Source organism: Callithrix jacchus, chromosome 10 (assembly GCF_049354715.1).
Source record: "Callithrix jacchus isolate 240 chromosome 10, calJac240_pri, whole genome shotgun sequence".
NCBI lineage: Eukaryota > Metazoa > Chordata > Mammalia > Primates > Cebidae > Callithrix > Callithrix jacchus.
Window position 1 is genome coordinate 109,093,146 of NC_133511.1, and position 20,979 is coordinate 109,114,124.

A 20,979-nucleotide genomic window follows, 5' to 3' on the forward strand; every position below is an offset into this window, starting at 1 on the left:
GGAAAGAAGACTTTCCTATTCAAGGCACCTCAGAGACTGCAGCTCTACTGGGGCCTTGGTGCCCACTGCACCCATTGCCAGAATATGTAGAGCTTAGGTCAGAGTTTGAAAAATACTTTTAAAAATTATATATTTTTAGACCAAGTCTCACCAACCCCAGGTGGGAGTATGGTGCAAGATCATGGCTCACTGCAGCCTCTACTTCCTGGGCTCAAGCAAATCTCCTACCTCAGCCTCCTAAGTAGCTGAAACCACAGGCACATGCTAACACATCTAGCTAATTTACAAAAACCTTTTGGCCAGGCGTGGTGGCTCACACTTATAATCCCAGTACTTAGGGAGGCAGGGGTGGGCGGATCACCTGAGGTCTGGAGTTCGAGACCAGCCTGGCCAATATGGTGAAACCCCATCTCTACTAAAAATACAAAAATTAGTTGGGAGTGGTGGTACGTGCCTGTAGTCCCAGCCACTTAGGAAGCTGAGGCAGAAGAATCGCTTGAACCCAGGAGGCAGAGGCTGCAGTGAGTGGAGATCACACCACTGCACTCCAGCCCAGGTGACAGAGCGAGATTCTTTCTCAAAAAAACAAAAAACAAAACAAACCTATTTTCAGGAGAGACATGGTCTCCCTATGTTGCCCAGGCTGGTTTCAAATTCCTGGGTTAAAGGGATGCTTCGACCTTGTCCTCTCAATATGTTGGGATTACAGGCATGTTCACGCCTAGCCAGAGTTGAACAAATATTGCAGGCACGTGTTGGAGACCAGGACATGCCTTCCCAAAACATGAAGGATTCTTGTGCTAAAGACAAGAAGCAGCAGATTCAGGAAAACTCTCTACCCTGGCCCTATTTACCAAAAAGTAGGACATAGGTTTACAAAGACAAAAGGTTATCTTGTCCCTCTGTCTTCCTAGGAGAACAAAGACTACTTCAGACTCCTACGGCCCGGAGATGGTACCAGAGGAACTTACAGTAACAAATGGCTTTTATTTGTCCTTTTTTTTTTTTTTAGCCTCATAAGTTCTTCCTGATGAGAGTCAAAGTCCCATTTCTTTGCTTGTAACTTAAAAAAAATTACTGTTCTTTGTTGAAGACGCTGTAAAATCTGTAATTCAAAGTCATCTCTTTGAGAACAACTCATTCCCTCCGTATGTCTCATGTATAAATGAAATATACATGTCAGTAAACTTCCGTTTTTCCTCTTGTTAATTTGTCTTTTGTAACAGGAGTCCCCGCCAACTAAGAACCTATGAGGGCTAAAGAATATTCTCTATAAATGAAAGGGGCAGAAATCACAAGCTGCAATGAAAGGCCGTAAGGATGCTCGCACCCCAATTTAAAAAGCCCTTTGTGTAGGCCGCAGCCAACTATTCTTTTACCGAGACATTTCTGTGGTGCTCACCTCCTTTGAAAACCGGAGAACCAAGGCCAGAAGGCAGAGGGAGGTGGCTGACCCGGCCTGGAGGCAGCCTGCAAGCTCAGGCCACCCAGAGTGGGAGTGGGAACAGGCGTTCCGCCCCTTTCCCGTTTCCCGGTCCCGCGGGGCGACCCCGTGTGCGACCCCTAAAGCGCAGGCCCAGCCGAGAAGGACCCCGGCCTGAGTGGCGAGGGGACGACCTGCGCACTGAACAGTCCCGGAAGCCCGGCCCGTGGCGGACGGCCCTCGGTCCCCTCGTCTGGGCGCGCTGAGCGCAGGGTGGCGCTGTCCTCACCCGTGCGTAAAGCGCCAAAGGGCGTTTCCAGGCGGAGGAAACCGACACGTGACGCGTGCTGGGGCTGCTGCCTCCTCCAGCTCCACCAAGTAGGTGAATCCCCCACTTTGCAGAGGTGGAAGCTGTTCAGGCCTCCCTCTGTGCACTTTGCAAAAGCCTCTGCCCTTCCATCTCAAAGTCCTTGGCACCGATCACACTTCTTCCGCCTGGAAACCTGGAGCCGTCTCTCGCGAGGCGTCCTCTGCCTTGTAGAAGGTGGTTTCGGTTCTTGGTGCACAGTAGCCGCCCCACTTGCAGGATTACAAGGCCTGATCCCGCGCGGGTGACTGGCTGTGGATTCGCCGCCGTCCCGCTGGACGCCCGGAGGCTCGAACCCCGCCGTCCCCAGGCCCCAGGTTTTGCCCCCACCCCGGCCTTCGCCCACCCTGCTGCCTTTCCTCAGATCTGGGCTGTCGGGAGAGCCTGAGGTGAGCGCTCTCGGGAGAGCTCAGCCAATTTAGAGAGCATCCCCAAGAAGACTTTGAGGAGCAAAATTTTACTGCGGGTGCCCCCTGAGTTTCTAGTCGGCCCGGTGTGTCAGAGCTTGCGTTGAGCATCAGGACTGGGAAAACTGGCCAGGAGTTATGACATAATGACTCATGATTTATTGAACTTTGGTCTAGGCGTTCACACCCGCGGGCTTGAGTAGACCACCCTCTGCTTGGTGTCCACACCTTCTTTCTTAAAGACTGAAGAGGCAGGTCCTGAAGCTTTGCCTGGGGTGCCTGCATTTGTGGAGACCGCCATTCTTCCCTCCCCTCAGTTCCCACTCCCTCCCCCATCTGCAGCTGACCACCACATCATCTCATCCTGCCTTTTACACCATAAGGTCCCCAGGCAATGCTCTGCTTTAACTCAGGAAATTTTAACCTGGCATTTTGTAATTGAGGTGAGCAAGAATGGAAAAAGAATGTTGATGACCCCTTGGGCTGCAGCGACTGAAAATCTTTTCATTAGTAGAAGACGCTAAAGCAGCAATACATGAAAGTCACATCAACGTGGCAAGTGCAGTCCCTGGCACATACTAGGTCCTGAACAGATTTTTCTTGTTGGCATCATTGTACATATGGTTATAACTAAGGGACACAGGATTTGAGTCCATAAACCTAAAGGAAGGAGCAGATAAGAGAAAGGGGACTCCCATGACCCTGACTCATTTCTGATGCTTGGTGCTATGCAAATCCCTTGATTTCTGTGCATTTTCTCTTTTTTGCAGATGTTCGCCCTTCCTCAAAAGAACTTCAGGGCTCCCACCACCTGTCTGGGCCCCACCTGCACTCAGGACATGGATCGTAGCCATGGGGATGATCTGGAAGGAGAATGCTCTAGAAAACTGGACCAGAAGCTCCCTGGAGTGGGTGATCCTGTCATGCTCTCCTCTGATACCTCCTACCTGTCCTCTAGAGGAAGAATGATTAAATGGTTCTGGGATTTGGCTGAGGAGGGCTACAGGACCTACCACATGGATGAGTATGATGAGGACAAGAACCCCAGTGTAAGTGGAGCTCCCCACCCGCTGGGACCCAAGAGGGAACTGCAGGGCCGGGTCCCCTACCTTCACCGATATGGCAGCATCCAGCCTGCTATTGTGAGGTTGCAGTTATGGTTCTCTGACCTCCAAGAGGGCTTCTGATGTAGCTTAGAGAGGCCCTGGTGTATTGCCTGGATCAGAAAATGGCCCATTTAGAATATATGGGGACCTTGATTTGTGAGGGAGAAATTCAAGGACCATACGATATTCTTCTTTGGATTATGACCCACGACCTGTCAACTGTCCAACTTTAGAGCTAGGGCAGAACTAAGGTTCAGGTTGCAACTATTTTACTTATAGTTTGTGTGTTGCTGAGCTAGTTATTAAACCCCCTTGAATCTTAAGTTATCTCTAAAATGAGATAATAAGGCCAGGTATGGTGGCTCACACCTATAATCCCAGCACTTTGGGAGGCTGAGGCAGAGGGAGTGCTTGAGACCAGCCAGAAAAACATAGTAAGACCCCATCTCTACAAAAAATAAAAATAAAAGAATTAGCTGGGTGTGGTAGCGTGTACCTGTGGTCCCAGCTACCTGGGAAGCTGAAGTGAAAGGATTGCTTTGGCCTGGGAGGTTGAGGTTATAATGAACCAAGATCACGCTGTTGCATTCTAGCCTGGGCAACGAAGTGAGACCCTGTCTCAAAATAACAAAAAACTAAACTAAACTAAAATGAAATGGAATAATATAATAATAATAAGACACAAGATTAAATGAGAGCAAGCAGATGAAGTTTTTAGCACAGTGCTACTCAATAAATGATCGCTGCTATTATTAATATTTTCTGTCCCATATATAAGCTATTCTCGTAATACCTTCAGAAGTCAGAAAGCTGTTACAAACAAACCTTTAATAATCTTTATCTGTCGAGCATCTACCACATAGATGTGAACAGAAGCAAAGTTCTTATCCTCATGGAGTTCATATTCTAGTTAACAAATGAACAGAGAAAAAAATATATATATACTGTATGGGGTGGTAAGTACTGTGGAGAAAAATAAACCAGGGTAAGGACGACAGAGAATGATAGGTGGGCTGGTGATGCTGCTAATTAGCAGAAGGAGGTCATAGAAGGCTATTTTAATATGATGAACATTTGAGCAGAAACCTTGAAAAAGTGGGGGATTGTATTAGTTTTATTTTTTCTTTTTTTTTTGAGATGGAGTCTTGCTCTGTCACTCAGGCTGGAGTGCATGGAGTGCAGTGTTGATATCATGGCTCCCTGCAATCTCTGCCTCCCGAGTTCAGGCGATTCTCCTGCCTCAGCCTCCCGAGTAGCTGGGATTACAAATGCATGCCATCACACCCAGCTAATTTTTGTATTTATAGTAGAGATGAAGTTTCACCATGTTGGCCAGGATGGTCTTGTACTCCTGACCTCGTGATCTGCCTGCCACAGACTCTATAACCTAATCCCAAAGTGCTGGTATTACAGGCGTGAGCCCAGCCATTCGTTATCTATTGTTACATGACAAATGGCCTCAAATCTAGCAGCTTAAAACAAGAGTTCACAATTTCTCGGTTTCAGGAATCCTGGTAGATGCCTCAGTCTCAAGATCTGTGTGTGTGTGTGTGTGTGTGTGTGTGTGAGAGAGAGAGAGAGAGAGAGAGAGAGATGGAGTCTCACTGTGTCTCCCAGCTGGCACAATCTAGGCTCATTGCAACCTCTGCCTACCAGGTTCAATTGATTCTCCTGCCTCAGCCTCCCGAGTAGCTGGGATTACAGGTGTGCACCACCATGCCCAGCTAATTTTTATATTTTTAGTAGAGGGGGGGTTTTGCCGTGTTGGTCTCGAACTCCTGACCTCAGGTGATCCACCTACCTTGACCTGCCAAAGTGCTGGGATTATGGGCATGAGCCACTGCGCCTGGCCAATCCACTATGCTCAGCCCCAAGATCTTTTGTGAAGGTGCCATGAAGCTGGGGCTGTGGTTTAATCTGAAAGGTTGACTTGGGGCTGGGGAGTGGGTGGGAGGCTCTGCTTCCAATGACACTCTTACGCGTATTGGCAGGCTTCAGTTCTTCTCCATGTGGGCTTCTTCACAGAACTGCCTATGGCCTGGTAGCTGGCTTCTCTCAGGGCGAGTGATTCAAGAGAGAGTGAGAGGTCCTGGGTACTCAAGATGGAAGCCACAGACTCTTTATAACCTAACTTCAGAAGTGACAGCCCATCATATCTGCCTATTCTGTTCATTAGAAGTATGTCGCTAGGCCCAGCACACACTCAAGGGGTGTGAATACCACGAGATGAGGGCCTTAGAGGCTGCCCACCACAGCAAGTGAGCCTTGCAGTCATCTAGGGGAAGAGCATTCCCAGCAGAGGGAACAGCCCGTGCAAAGGCTCCAGGGTTGGATGGTGTTTGATGAGTTCAAGAAACAGCAGACGGGCAACTGGAGCTGGAATAAAGCCAAAAACAAGATGGGCAGGTGATGGGGTCAGAAAGGTTATGGGAAGGTGGAGGAGACAGATCGTGTAGGGCCCCACAGGACCTGGTGAGCCTTCTGATTTTGGACAAAGTGGAATAGGAGGTATTCAAAGGAGGAGCAGTGTGGTCTGATTTTGGGTTTTGAAAGATGACTTGGACTGCTGTATGGAGATTTGACTTGGCAGTTAAGAGAGTACACACACACACACACACACACACACACACACACACACACAGAGAGGGAAGCTGTTGCAATCATATAGACAAGAAATGATGATGGTGGCTCATACCAGGGTCCCAGCAGGGGAGGGTGAGTCATGGTTGGACTGTCATGTGTTTTGAAGGTAGAGCTGCCAGGGTGTGTGGACAGATTGGTTGTGTTGAAGGAGCTTCCCAGCTTGCTTCCCAGGGCATGCAGCAGCACTGCGTTTTATTTCGTTATAGTCTGAGCTCATTCAGGTTTTACTTTTTTGTCTTCCTTCCTTTACTCCCCTTGCAGTAACTCAGGGGTCAGGAGTTAGCTGTGCATGAGCCCTACACTGAGTCTCCTCAGGGCCTCTGTAAGGGAGAGCTTGGGTTAGGCCTGCCTGTCTTTTGTATGACAATAAATGCCTGTGGGGTGGGGATCAAGGTACTGTGTGATGTTCAGGGTCTCCTGGGGGAGTATTTGCATTGGCAAAGGAACCTCTTCTTGATCTGCATCCACCTTTGCTTCTGTTCCTCCCACACTGCCAATGCACCATCTGTATTCTTTCATTCTGTAAATGTGTATTGAGTTCCACTAAGGCCCTCGAGAGAAACAATGGTATCTTTAGCACACATCTGTTCTTCAGGGAGCTTACACTCAGCAGGGGAGATACGGTGTGCACATCAGTTCCTGTGACCTGGGGTGGAAACTGACCAGTGCTTTAAAGGGGATAGATCAAGCACTGTGGGATCCAGAAGAAGGAAAGATCCTTTCCAGGTGGGGTTATAGGGGGACTTCCTGGAGGACATGGCATTTGGACAGAGCTTTAGAAAGGGGAAGATGGGATCAGGCAGCTGAGCAGAAGGCACACCTGAGCAAAAGCAGGGAGGGGTGGTTGAAAGGGTGGGGTTGCAGAGAGCTCCCACTTTGCCTTGCTGCCACCATGGGCTCCTGGGGCCTTTCATTGGCACCCCTCTGCCATGCTAACCCTGCCTCTGTACCTCTCATCTCCAGGGCATCATTAACCTCGGCACCAGTGAGAACAAACTCTGCTTTGACCTGCTGTCCAGGCGGGTAAGTCCTAGGACGCCTCTGAGGGGCCTCACCAGCTCTGAGGAGCTGTCTTCCCTGGAATGCTTTCCCAACAAGAGCCTGCTGCTTCAGCCAGTGGCCCTGGCCTGGGATTCAGGAGACCTGGGTTCCAGGCCTACTTTCGCACAGTTTTCTATGTGATCTTAGGTGAATTACTTCCCCACTCGAGTCCTATTTCTTCGTCTCTGCAGACTCTTTTTCACTCAGTCCCTCCTGCTGTGTTAGGTCCCCTGATCTCAGATGGAAACACTCTGTGCTTTGTGGTGTAGGTATCTAGCAATTAGCACTTCAGGGGGACAAAGAAAAGCCCTGATGTGTAGCTTTGCCAATTTCCATAGTGTAAATACTCCCACTATGACCAATATCAAGCTATTGATGTGATATCACTGCAGGCAGAGTTAGAAGAGAGGCTCACGGGCACACTTTATATAATATTTTCCCCATACAGACACATAGACAGAACTGATCTCAAAAGCATAGATAGTAAAAGGTCCTAGAAAATCAGGAGGTGATGATATTGAGTGCTTATCGCCTTTGTTTGTAAGATAGTTAATTTCATTGTCAGTTTATATCAATTTACTCTTTTAAAGTGGCTGTTTTTAATATAGCTTGCAAAATTTCTGAAAATTTTATAATCCAATTTCTTGAGCTGGGGTGAGCCATCTTAGCAAATCACCAACAATGTCTAATAAATGTGTTTCCCAAGGCGGCAGTGACAGGGTTTGGGTTTGTAGAGACAGCAATGCTTCCAAAAGGACATATTTCCAAAGGTGAGAAATCAAAACTCCAAGGGGAGGGGGTCATAGGGAATAGATTTTTTGTATGTATGTATGTATTTGAGGTGGCGTCTCGCTCTGTTGCCCAGGCTGGAGTGCAGTGTTATGATCTCAGCTCACTGCAACCCCCTCCTCCTGGGTTTAAGCAATTCTCCTGCCACAGCCTCTTCAGTAGCTGGGATTACAGGCACACATCCCCATGCCTGGCTAATTTTTGTATTTTTAGTAGAAATGGGGTTTCACCATTTTGTTCATGCTGGTCTCGAACTCCTCACCTCATGATCCGCACACCTTGGCCTCCCAAAGTGCTAGGATTACAGGTGTGACCCACCATGCCCGGCCAGGGAATCGATTTTAAAGGCCTGTTTTACTTAGAGCCAGCTCCTCCTTCTAAGGCAGCTAAGCACTGAAATAAAAGGTGAGCCACATATATCAATTTAAATTTTCTATTAAAAAAAAGATGTCTGGTAAAAATTAATTTTAAGAACATATTTTATTTAGCCCAATATATTCAAAGTATGATCATTTCAGCATATCATCAGTATAAAAATTATTAATGATATATTTTACATATGTTTTTCCTGCCAAGTCTTCAAAATCCAGTGTGTCTTAATTCAGATGAACCACATTAAAAATGTTCATTAGCCACATGTGGCCAGTGGCTACCATGTTGGAGAGTGTGGCTGTAAGGGAGGAAAGGAGAGACACGAAGGCTGGATCCAGTTATGCAGAAGAGGCTGATTCCCTTTCTTCCTTTTGGTCCTAGCGTGCAAGGCCCCTGCGCTGGTCCTTCTTTGAGACAGTACCTATAATACTAGGAGTTACCAACCTAGCACCCGGTCATGGAGCGGGTGCTCTAGAAACTGCTGCATTTTCCGAAGTGTGAGGTTGGGCTGAGCTTACAGGAAGACAGTGGCCTAGGTCCCTCTAGAAGTCGGAGCCCAGATTGAGGTGCCAGCTCTCAATGTCTTCTCTTGCCCCACAGAAGTGTTGGCCAGCATGGTCTCTGGTTACGACTTCTGCAAACCCACCCCTCCAGTTTTTTTAGGTGGCAGTGTTGTATAAAGAGTGCCAGGCCTGTGTGCGGTGGCTCACGCCTGTAATCCCAGCAATTTGGGAAGCCGAGGCAGGTGGATCACGAGGTCAGGTGTTTGAGACCAGCCTGACCAACATGGTGAAACCCTGTCTCTACTAAAAATATAAAAATTAGCCAGGTGCGGTGGCATGCACCTGTAATCCCAGCTACTTAAGAGGCTGAGACAGGAGAATTGCTTGAACCCGGGAGGCGGAGGTTGCAGTGAGCTGAGATTGCACCACTGCACTCCAGCCTGGGTGACAGAGTGAGACTCTGTCTCCAAAAAAAAAAAAAAAAAAAAGAGCACCAGACTAGGAGTCAAAAATTTTGGGTTTTTGTCTCAGCTCTGCTATTTGCTAGGTCTGTGACCTTGGCTGAGTGACATTACTTTTTTGGACCGCAGTTTCCTCACCTGCAACATGGGTATGAGAAAGCTGTCACTGTCTGTCCCTCCTCCGGTTTCTGTGATGAGCGGAACAAGCATTCGGCTTTACCTGCCCTGTGCCTTGGATGTGGGTAGCAGTGCCAGCCTTCAGCCTTGCTCTTCCCATCTCTCCCCAGCTGAGTCAGAGCGACATGCAGTGGGTGGAGCCGTCTCTGCTGCAGTACCCCGACTGGAGGGGACATCTGTTGTAAGTAGTTGCCATAGGGCCAGTTTGCCCCCCTGGGGATGTGTGGCACTGTCCGAAGACATTTTTGGTGGTTATAACTGGGCAGTCAGGTGCTCCTGGCATTGAGTGTGTAGAGGTCAGGGATGCTGCTAAAGATCCTGCGATGCACAGGACAGCCCCCACGAAGAAGTATGACCCGGCCCCAAACATCAGTCGTGGCAGGCTGAGGACCTAGTCCTGGAAACCTAGCGGCCATGGGGTCTCCTGTCAGTCCCACCTCAGCACAGGAGCTTTCTAGTCTGGTTTCTGGGAACCTGGGGCTATAGCACGGGAGGGCCTTCAGGCGAGGAGTGTTTGTCCCTGCTTTGTTGGTGGCTTTAGAGAAGCCAGAATTGCTGTCGGGGGAGCTGGCTGGGGCCTTTTCCTAATGCTAAGAGTAGACGTGGTAAATAACACTAATAATAGCTTGCGCTTGTTGAGCACTTGCTCGAGGACACTGTTCTTAGGGCTCAGCGGCTGAGCAGGACTGGATCCCAAGACTGATTGCAAAGCCCGGGTTCTTCTAGTGTAGTAACGAGGATGGTAGCCCTGAGTCGGACCACTGGGCTTGAGTGTGGACTCTGCCTCTTCCCAGCAAGTGACTTAATTGTTCCTTTAAACCTCAGTTTGTAGTTTCTTTGCCTGTACAATGGGAATAATAATAATAATGACAGTGATAGCCATATCATGGGATTATTATGAAGATTAAGTAAACATTTCCCAAATAACATTTGTATAAGGTAAATGCTCAAAAAATATGAGCAATAATAATGGTGATAAGGATGGGTGTGGTGGCTCACCCCTATAATCCCAGCCCTTTGGGAGGCTGAGGCAGGCGGACCACCTGAGGTCGGGAGTTCAAGACCAGCCCGACCAACATGGTGAAACTCCATCTTTACTGAAAATACAAAATTAGCCGGGTATGGTGGCACATGCCTGTAATCCCAGCTACTCGGGAGGCTGAGACAGGAGAATCGCTTGAACCCGGGAGGCGGAGCTGTAGTGATCCAAGATCACATCATTGCACTCTAGCCTGGGTGACAAGAGTGAAACTCCATCTCAAAATAATAATAGTAATAATGGTGCTAATAATGAATGTTGTAGTAATCATGTTTATTAGTATAATTAGCTAGATCTCCATAGAGAGTGTTACTTTTGATAATCCCTGAGTCTCTTGATTAGAGGGGTATCCTGGAACTACTGCTGTGCGTGTGGGTACCGGGGAGGGGAAGGTGGGTGCTAAGGAGTGAGACAGATACACCCACACCCCCATCGTGGGAAATTAGGGAAGAGTGATGGCAGCCGCGTGAGGAGTCACCGGAGGAGCTTTGCGATGCACCGTGGGTTGAGGACCGTCTGGCACGCACTGCCTGTTTGTCTTATCTTTAGCCTCCGGGAGGAAGTAGCCAAGTTCCTGACTTTCTACTGCAAAAGCCCAGTACCCCTCAGACCAGAGAATGTGAGTATCCCGCCACTGCTCCTTCCTGTTCTCCTGCCTCCCCTTCCCATCTCGTCCATCTGTCCTTCCTTCCTTCCTTCCTTCCTTCCTTCCTTCCTTCCTTCCTTCCTTCTTTCCTTCCTTCCTTCCTTCCTCCCTCCCTCCCCCTGCTCCCTCCCTCCTTCCTTCCTTCCTCCCTCCCTTCCTCCCTTCTTCCGTCCCTCCCTTCCTCCTTTTCTTCCCTCTCTCTCTCCCTCCCTCCCTCCCTCCCTCCCTCCCTCCCCCTGCTCCCTCCCTCCTTCCTTCCTTCCTCCCTCCCTTCCTCCCTTCTTCCGTCCCTCCCTTCCTCCTTTTCTTCCCTCTCTCCCTCCCCCCTCCCTCCCTCCCCCTTCCTCCCTTCCTTCCTCTCTCCCTCCCTCCCCCTTTCTCCCTCCCTCCCACCCTCCTTCCTTCCTCTCTCCCTCCCTCTCTCCCTCCCTCCCTCCCTCTCTCCCTCCCTCCCTCCCTCCCTCCCTCCCCCTCCCTCCTTCCCTCCCTCCCTCCTTCCTTCCCCAGGTGGCACCAAGGCAGGGCCTGGCACTCCCTCTATGCTGTCCTGGGAGGCTGTGGGTCACCGAGGACTCCTGGAACTGGTTCATCTTCATCCCTTGGATACATCGCCCTTAGGTGGTGGTTCTAAATGGTGGTGCCTCGCTGTTCTCTGCTCTGGCCACGGTGCTGTGCGAGGTTGGGGGTAAGTGAGCTCTGAGGCCTGTGCTGCACTGTCAGCTGCATCCTGCCTGCAGGGTCCCCAGTTGCCTGGCCTCAAGGGCTGCAGTAGTATGCTTCCGGGCACAATAGAATATACTAGACTGCAGGGGGCTTGAATAAGTGACTGATGCCCGGGAGTCAGCAGCAATTCCAGGGGAGGTTAGTGTGGTGTCAGGGTCCTGGGCTTTCTCTCTGCTCTGACCTTGGCTGCTTCATGCTCATAAGGTGGCTGTCACATCCTCGCATGACAGTGTGTCTTAGAGCAGGAAGAAAGGGATGTGGTTGTGCCCTGCCTGTTTCTTTTTTATCAGGAGATGGGGATGGGGGTAGTGTTTCCCAGAAGAGGCCCCCTTCTATCTTCCTCACCAGAATTCACTCATAAACCTATTTCCAAAATGGTCCCTGGCAAAAGGGACTAAGAACACCAGGGTTACCTTAAACCAGATGTGGTTTGTCCTCCAGGGCTAGGGGAAGGCCCACCTTCCTTAGACATATTGTGGGTCATACCTGAAAAAAACTGGTGCTCTCTTAGCATGGAAGAAAGTATGAATGGCTATTGCGTGAGCAGCCAGCCAGCAGCGCCTGCTGCAAGAGCCGGTCATTTTAAGCATCAGTCATGGTCAGGGGTTATTAGTTGGTTATTAGTTGCAAGGAAAAGAAACCCCTTCATGGTAGCTTAATTAATAACAAGAATATTAGTAACATTTATTGACCAAGTACTATGTTCCAGGCACTGTCCTAAGGCTTTGTGCAGAGTATTTGATATAATCCTCACAGTATTTCAATGAGGTCAGTTCTATGGTTACCTCCATTTTATAGATGAGGAGACTAAGACACAGGAGGTTCACTTGTCAAAGTTACACAAAGAGAGGTAGTAACCAGGATATGAGCCATGAAAGAGAGGTTCATTACCTATAATAATAGGTAATTTCCTGCCCATTCTAGAATAATCAAGAACAGGAACCCTCTAAGCTTCAGTTTTCCCATCTATAAAGTTAGAATATAATAAATGTTACCTGCTTCAGAGACTAATTGTCAGTAGCAAATGAGGTAAAATACAAATAAATGTTCAGTGTAGTTCCCATCACATCGTAAGTGCTTAGCAAATGTTAGCTGTTACTGATTAGAAAAGGGGCTGTATTAGTCTGTTCTCATGCTGCTGATAAAGACATAGTTGAGACTGGGTAATTTATAAAGGAAAGAGGTTTAATGGATTCACAGTTGCACATGGTTGGGGAGGCCTCACAATCATGGTGGAAGGCAAATGAGGAGCAAAGTCACGTCTTACATGGCAGCAGGCAAGAGGGGTTGTGTAGGGAACTCCCCTTTATCAAACCGTCAGATCTCATGAGACTTGTTCCCTATCACCAGAACAGCACAGGAAAGACCAACCCCCATGATTCAATTACCTCCCTCCAGGTACCTCCCATGACACCTGGGAATTACAGAAGCTATAATTCAAGATGAGATTTGGGTGGGGACACAGAGAAACCATATCAGGGGCTGACCTCAGTAGATCCGAGCTTTCCAAAGTGTTTTGGGAGTTGAGAGTGCAAGCATGCCCCAAATGGTCCCCAAGGAAGTTAAAGGCTTGGTGAGAGAGTGGGGACAGTGGATAGAGGGTCTGGGGTGTTCTGGCTAGAAAGTGACAGGCCCTCACCTGCTCCTGCCCCCAGAGGCTTTCCTGATCCCCACCCCTTACTATGGAGCCATCACACAGCACGTCTGTCTCTATGGCAATGTCCGACTGGCCTATGTCTACCTGGACAGTGAGGTAAGAGTCTTGGCTTCCGAGGCAGAACCTGGGCCTGCCTGTGGTCAAGAGTTTCCTGAGTTTGAATTTGATGGTGGGCATGGGAGGAAGTCCATGCTGAGGGCTCTGGGTTGCAATGAGTAGAGAACGGAGCCTCTGTTGCCGTGTGGCTGCACATTCCTGGGTTCCCCAGTGGCTCCAGAGTTCCAGTCTCTGAGATCCCTGGGGTTGACGCAGAAGCCAAGAGCCAGACCCAGAAACAGCGAGGTGGGAACAGGGAGGGCAGACCTAAGCATGGCACCCAAGGGTGATGAGGGGGGTTCCTGATGTAATGGGGTGGAGGTGGATGGCAGTAAGAGGGAAGGACCCCACCTGCTTTTCTAGAGACTTTTCTGAGGAGCTGGGGATTACAGGGGAGGGGAGGCCCGAGAGTTCCTGTGTGTTGGGAGACAGTGGTCACTGAATTTGGCTGGTGGCTCTGATGGGTCTTTTTCCAGGTCACTGGGCTAGACACACGCCCCTTTCAGCTCACAGTGGAGAAGCTGGAGACAGCCCTTCGAGAAGCTTACTCTGAGGTCTGGGGATCAAATCAAACCCAAGGCTGGGAGTGGGTGGGTCTGAGCAGGCTCTGGACCCCCCTTCTTGTGGCTGTGATCTCCTCCTGGGAGTAGGGTTGGTACCCAGTGATGGGGGCAGGCAGGTAGGGTGGCAGCACAGTCAGGCAGGACTCTGCCTAGGGAGGGTCTTCACTTTCAAAACAGACTCTCAGACCTCAGTTCACAGAGAATCAACCAGGGAGCATCACTAAAGATACCCCTATCCCTGATCCATCTGATTCTGATCCAGTGGGTCAAGTATGGAGTGAAGGAGTCTGTGGTTTAACAAGTCTCCCTGGTATTTTGAGGGGGCAATCTTGCCCACTTTGAGGGGATCTGAGGACCCCCAAAGAAGAGCAGAGACCAGTATTCCAGTGGTTCCTTTCCAGTCTACCTTTAAAAAATCTCCTTTTTTTTTTTTTTTACCTCAGTCATGAAAGCTGTACATGCTTACTGTCGGAATTTTGAAAGTGCAAAAGACCCGCCCAAAATTCTACCAACAAAGATGCCCTACTGGCATTTGGGCATATTTCGCTCTGGGCCTTGTCCTCTGCCTTTATCTGATGCTGCAGATGTAATTGTGTCCCACTTGTTTGCTTCATGTTCTGTTATGAAAACGTCCCTCTCAAATCTCCCTGGGAGCCGTCCAGTGATCAGCCCCCTTGGCCTGTGTGGCTCTGGCCTTGGGGAAGAGCTGAGGGTCTCCTGCTCCAACGAATGGTTTCAGGGTGTGAGGGTCAAAGGCCTCATCCTCATCAATCCCCAGAACCCTCTGGGTGACGTCTACTCCACGGAAGAGCTGCAGGAGTACTTGGTGTTTGCCAAGAGGTGAGGCACCACACACTCACCCGACAGAGCATCTGGGCAGCCTGGGGTTCCGATGCAGGTTTGGTGCAGGTTTTTCTACCCTCTTCACATTGCAGTGGGCCCTTCTTGGAGCCGGGAAGCAGGGATTTGTTGGATGCCATTCCTCTTTCTCTCTCAATCTTTCTAACAATAGCTATCAATTATCGCACACTCCAGGGGCCAGGCACTATGCTAAGCACTTTATGTGCCTCATACAATCCTTACAACAACCCTTTCAAGTTCTGATGCTGTTATCACGCCCAGCTCACTGAGCCTTAGAGTGGTCAAGTGAGGGGTGGAGCCAGACTTGAACCTGGGCCCCTGACTCCAGCCCTTGTGCACGACTCTGCCCCTCCATGGAAGTGCCTGAGGGCTCTCTGTCTCCCCTCCGGGGCTTCAAAAGCTCCTCTGGCTTTCTATTTGAAAAAATAGACTAAAGAAGGGTGTTCTGGTAAAAACAAGTTTGGTAACCCTGGGCTAGACCCTGGCCTCTCTGGATTTCTGAGGCGTTGCCTCCCCACCCTGCGGGACGCATTTGCCCTACACACTAAGTCTCTCCTCCCCACCCCCGGCCTCACTCCAGGCACAAGCTGCATGTGATTGTGGATGAGGTCTACATGCTGTCCGTGTTTGAGGAGTCGGTTGGGTACCACAGTGTCCTAAGCCTGGAAAGGTGAGGCTCCCCGACACAGCTCACTCCCCCAGTCCCCATTATCCCACGGAGCCCTGGCCACTTTCTGGCTCAGCCCACGAGGCATGGCCTGCCCAGGGCAATTCCACTTCCACCCAGCTGATCCCACAGGTCCTCAGATCTCCAATGAGAAGTGGGGAGGGTTGAGCTAGAACAGTGATTTTCAAGTTATTCTGTGGAACTTCTCAGAACTCCAAGGAGGGGCTTCAGGATTCCTCAAGTTAGGGCTGAGTGGGTGGGAAATTGGCCTCTTTGCCATTTGCTTTTCCTCCAGAGTTGCTCCAGTTTTATTCATTCATTAATTTACTCACTCGTTCATTCACTCATTCACTTAGCACCTCTGGTGCCCCTTGTATGTGCCAGGCACTTCTGGGTATTTAAATGTTGGGCTTTTTCAATTGGTTTAGTGTAAGCAAAGCATTTGTGGCCAAAATGCCTTTGGAACACTTGGACCAGATCATCCTTAAGGCACACTGGCCCATGCTTATAATCCCAGCACTTTGGAAGGCCAAGGTGGGAGGATTGCTTGAGCCCAGGAGTTTGAGACCGTCCTGAGCAAGACAGTGAGCTCTGTTTTTATGGGGGAAAAAAAGAAAGTGGGGAACGAATCGTGTACAGTCAGTGAATTGGACCTTCAGGGGTTCTGATGGGTCCTGCTGTTTGTTCAGAACCTCAGCCCTGCCAGTTCCTTTCCACTAGCCCTCTCTTCTCGTCCTCACAAAGCCCCGAGGAGTAGATGCAGCATGAATTGTTACTCCCATTTATTTTTTGGATTAGGAAAGTGAGGCACAGAAAAAAAGTGATCGTCCATTATTAGTCATTAAAAAAAAATGATTAGGCCAGGCGCGGTGGCTCAAGCCTGTAATCCCAGCACTTTGGGAGGCTGAGGCGGGCAGATCACCGGAGGTCAGGAGTTCAAGACCAGCCTGACCAACATGGAGAAACCCCGTCTCTACTAAAATATAAAAAATGAGCCAGGCGTGGTGGTGCATGCCTGTAATCCCAGCTACTTGGGTGGCTGAGGCAGGAGAATCGCTTGAATCCGGGAGGCAGAGGTTGTGGTGAGCTGAGATCGCGCCACTGCACTCCAGTCTGGGTGACAAGAGCAAAACTCCATCTCAAAAAATATATATAGAAAAGAAAAAAATTATTGGGCATTGATTTTATGCCAGGCACTGTGCCAAGTGCTGGAGATACAATAGTGAATAAGAAAGACATAGGCCCTTTCTATGTGGAACTTTAATTTCTAGCCAGAAAAAAGTTTGAGCAGCTAAATGCACATCCAACCATTAGTTTATGGCCATAATGAATGTTAAAAGGGAGTGTCCTGGGAGCTGTGAGAGGATCTGCTTAGGGTACCTGATTGGCCTGGTCCCAGGGGGAGTGGTTAGGGAAAGTATCTTGGAGGAGTGACATTTGAGCTAGGCTCTCGATCAAGGGCAAGCAAACTTTTCCTGCAAAAGGCCAGATGGTAAATATTTTAGGCTTTCCAGGTCATATGGTCTCTCACTCAACTTTGCCATAGATACAAATGAATGAGCATGGCTGTGTTCCAATAAAACTTTATTTACAAAAACAGGCAGCAGGTGAGGTTTGGCCTATGGGCTGTCATTTGCTGACCTTTGCTCTAAAAGACGCATGGGAATTGGTGGTTCAAAGAGATGAAACCAGGGCTTGTCCCGGAACCAAAACTAGATTCAAAAACTAGATTCAATCACCCATCTCTTCATTTGTTCAACCAAACACGTTTGGTCTCCCATGGTTCTATGTTGCCTTTATTCCCACGGTGTGCTCTCTGCAGGCTACCTGACCCGCAGAGGACCCATGTGATGTGGGCGACCAGCAAGGTGAGTTCCTGGCTATTCTTGGGGGTGTCAGGAGGGTGGGAGGGCAAGGTGATGGGTGGAACCAGCTTCCTCCATGGAGGGCTGGCCACTGCCTAGGGTGCTTCTTCCTGCAGGACTTCGGGATGTCTGGGCTCCGCTTTGCCACACTGTACACAGAAAACAAGGACGTGGCCACTGCTGTGGCTTCTCTCTGCCGCTACCATGGCCTCAGTGGCTTGGTCCAGTACCAGATGGCACAGCTGCTCCGGGACCGTGGTGACTGCCTGGGCCTGGTTACCTGAAAATGGGAGGAGGGTTGGAGCTAGCCTGGGAACAGCCATGAATTGCAGATGCTTCTCCTAGGAGAAGAATTTAGGGTAGGGTTTGAGAGTGTCAGCTCTGGGTCCAGACTGGGTCCATACCCTTTTTGGTCACTTCCTGGCTGTGTGGCATTTGCTTCACCCTTATCTCTATGAGCCTCAGTTTCCTCATCTGTAAAACAGGGATCATAGTGGTACCTGTCTTGTAACAGGTTGGTGTGATTTGTAATTCAATTAGAATAGGTATATCATAGGCACTTGATTAATGTGAACTCCTTATGATTAGCCATGAGCACTTAAAAAACAGAGCAGGGTTGAGCATGGTGGCTCTTGCCTGTAATTTCAGCACTTTGGGAGGCTGAGGTGGGAGGATCACTTGAGCCCATGAGGTCGAGGCTACCATGAGCTTTCATCATGCCACTGCACTCCAGCTCAGGCAACAGTGAGGCCCTGTCTTTAAAATAACAACAAAAATGGAGCAGAAGCTTCTAAGGAAAAATTTTTATCATGGAAGTATCTCTCTCGCTGTGAATCTACTCTGTTCCTAGATTCAGACAATGACTTTAAATAGCAAAGGTAAATGCCACCGTTTACCAAGCCTAGCAAATGCACCTGCTGTATCATCTCATTCTCTCCAGAATCCTGGGAAGCAAGAATTCCGGTATTTTCCCCATTATTTTACAAATGAGGGAAATGAGGACCAGATACTACCCCACTCACTACAGTAGCTAAAAGTTATAAAAATAATGACTATCAAATGTTGACAAAGACAAGGAGCAGCTGGAATTCTCATACATTGCTGGTAGGAGTGTAAGTAGTTCAGCCACTTTGGAAAACAATTCATCATCTCTTGTAAAGTTCAACACACACTTGCCAAGTGATTCCACAATCCTCCTAGATATTGACACTGATGGTGACACAATAACCTCTGCTTCATTCATAATCACCCATAACTGCTTCTTTATTCATAATCACCCATATCTGGAAGCAACCCAGCTGTCCTTCCACAGATATGGGGATGCATAAACCATGGCCCCTCCACTCAGTGGAATACTACTCTGCAGTAAAATCCATAGCAACATGGGCTGATTTCAAAGGAATCCTGCAGAGTGAAAGCAGGTAGCCTCAAAAGATTTCATGCTGTATAATTCCAAGTCCTTGACATTCTGGAAAAAGCAAAACTGTAGTGATGGTGATTAGATCAGTGCTTGCAGGGAAGGGGCTGGTGTGACTGTGAATGGCATCAGGGTATTCTTTAGGTTAGTGGAGCTGCTCAGAATCCTGACTGTGCTGGTGGTTACATAAATGTATATATGTACTATCATGCATAGAACTGTATGGCAACAACAAAAAGTCAGTAGAAACAATGGAGATCAGAGAGGCGAAGGTGCCCAGGGAGACACCTCTTGTCAGTGGCCACACTGGGAACTGAACTTTGGTCTGTGGGACTACAAAGCATCACTCTAGAACTTTAGAACTAGATCAATCTTTGGTTCGATTCTTTATCCTGGGGGACTTTGTGCTCTGGACTCCTGAAGGGGATGTGGGACCCAGAGCTGTCAGGGCTGAGTATCTGGGTTTAAGGTACTTTACACTGAACACTGAATTTCCATCCTTTTTTTCCCTCCCCTTCCATAATCCTCCCCACCACAGCAACCAGCTAGAGGAGGGACTCACAGCATCCTGGCACTTGTGACCTTTTTCTTTTCAGCATCTAGCCTAGCGGGACCCAGTAGAGGATTGATGGGAGATTAATCTTTTGGCCTCTCTTTCACCCAAACAGACTGGATCAACCAGGTGTACCTGCCGGAAAACCATGCCCGGCTCAAGGCTGCCCACACCTATGTCTCAGAAGAGCTCAGGGCTTTGGGGATCCCCTTCCTGAGTCGTGGGGCCGGCTTCTTCATCTGGGTGGACTTGAGAAAGGTAATGCCACTGCAGGTGCAGGCTGGGAGGGCGTTCTGGGCGTCCCTCCAGCAGGTGAGGGGGCTCAGCTATGTCCTGAGTACCTTCCCCGTCTCAGTACCTGCCCAAGGGCACCTTTGAGGAGGAAATGCTGCTCTGGCGCCGCTTTCTGGACAACAAGGTGCTGCTGTCCTTTGGCAAGGCCTTCGAGTGTAAAGAGCCTGGTTGGTTCCGCTTTGTCTTCTCGGACCAGGCCCACCGACTTCGCCTCGGTAAGCAGCCCACCTTCCCAGCCCAGTCCTAACTGAAGCCTTCACTCTGGCCTCTGCTGTTTGTCCCCACCCACCAGGACATCAGTGCCAGCTGGCTCCTCGTTTCCCCTTCCCAGGGATGCAGAGGGTCCGGCAGGTGCTTACAGGCAAATCCCAAGTGGCAGAAGACCCCCATCCCTCTCAGACCCAGAAGCCAAGTGACCAGTGCAGGTGAGCTGGCCATTGCCTCGTGGCCAGAGGGCCCAGCAGCCACTGTGGACCTGGGGCGTTCCAGGACTGCAGAAGACCAACTGTGGAGGTGCCATTTGCCAGGAAGGTATCTAAGTTGGCTTTGTGCCTGAAGAACTGTTTTCTGCCTTTCACTGTAGCAGTGCAGAACTCCTCAAGCTGTGCTTCAGCCCGGGCCCTCCCTCTCCGATTAAACAGAACTAGGAGAGTCTGGATGTCTCCATTGTGAGTTATTTAGAACAGAGGAGTCGTGACTGCTTCTAACCAGAGCCTCAGCCCCCCTGAGGATGTAAAGAGAAAACAAACCACCTGTACTTTCTTTCCGATAGCACCGTCATTCCTCTTTCTTTGTCGCCAAGGAAACAAGTCAAAGGAACAGCACACACAGGAGTTTGCAGAAAAATAAAACAAGTGATCACTTCCAAACTCCAAAGAGAATGGAATGAATGTTGTTTGTTCAGATTGTTCTTCCCACGCTTGGGACAGTTGCGCTCACAGCCCCCAGTATCCAGGGACCGTCCTCTGCTTGGGACGAGGGGAACAGGACTCCACGGTAGAAGTCAGGAGATGCGTCTTTATGGGAGCCGAAGCGGTCCCTCAATCTCCAGGAAGCTCCTTTTCCCTCTGCCTTTGAAGAGCTGCTTTCACTGATGTCCCCAAAGCAGAGTGACCTAGTGATGGTCGTGAGGGGAAGATTTGGGGCTGGAACCCTGAACTGGGGCTGCTGTGAGGCTAAGCTAACCAAGGCTGGCTTTTCTACTATAGGGATGCAGATGAGGGCCACCTACCCCATTTTTAGGGGTGCTTTAATTTACGGCTAAATGAGCTTCCAGAGCCACCCACAGAGCTGTGCGCTGTGGACCCTT

General features: G+C 49.4%; 1 protein-coding gene across 6 annotated transcripts; it reads left to right on the top strand.

Moving 5' to 3' along the window:
• The first annotated feature begins 1,745 nt into the window (after positions 1-1,745).
• Positions 1,746-20,546, top strand: ACCS (1-aminocyclopropane-1-carboxylate synthase homolog (inactive)). 6 transcript variants are annotated; one of them, XM_078340888.1, is made up of 17 exons: positions 1,746-2,179; positions 2,968-3,246; positions 6,910-6,969; positions 9,400-9,470; positions 10,878-10,947; positions 11,593-11,659; positions 13,353-13,450; positions 13,927-14,004; positions 14,753-14,853; positions 15,455-15,544; positions 17,364-17,409; positions 17,523-17,664; positions 19,492-19,634; positions 19,732-19,885; positions 20,002-20,095; positions 20,254-20,338; positions 20,443-20,546. In XM_078340888.1, the coding sequence occupies exons 2-16, from the start codon at positions 2,968-2,970 to the stop codon at positions 20,315-20,317; spliced, it is 1,557 nt and encodes a 518-aa protein (XP_078197014.1). In that variant the 5' UTR covers positions 1,746-2,179; the 3' UTR covers positions 20,318-20,338; positions 20,443-20,546. The 6 variants fall into 6 exon arrangements, with proteins under 6 accessions (XP_078197014.1, XP_078197016.1, XP_035118288.1 ...); XM_078340890.1 differs by having other exon boundaries at positions 1,746-1,801; XM_035262397.3 differs by having other exon boundaries at positions 20,254-20,546.
• The last annotated feature ends 433 nt before the right edge of the window (positions 20,547-20,979 follow it).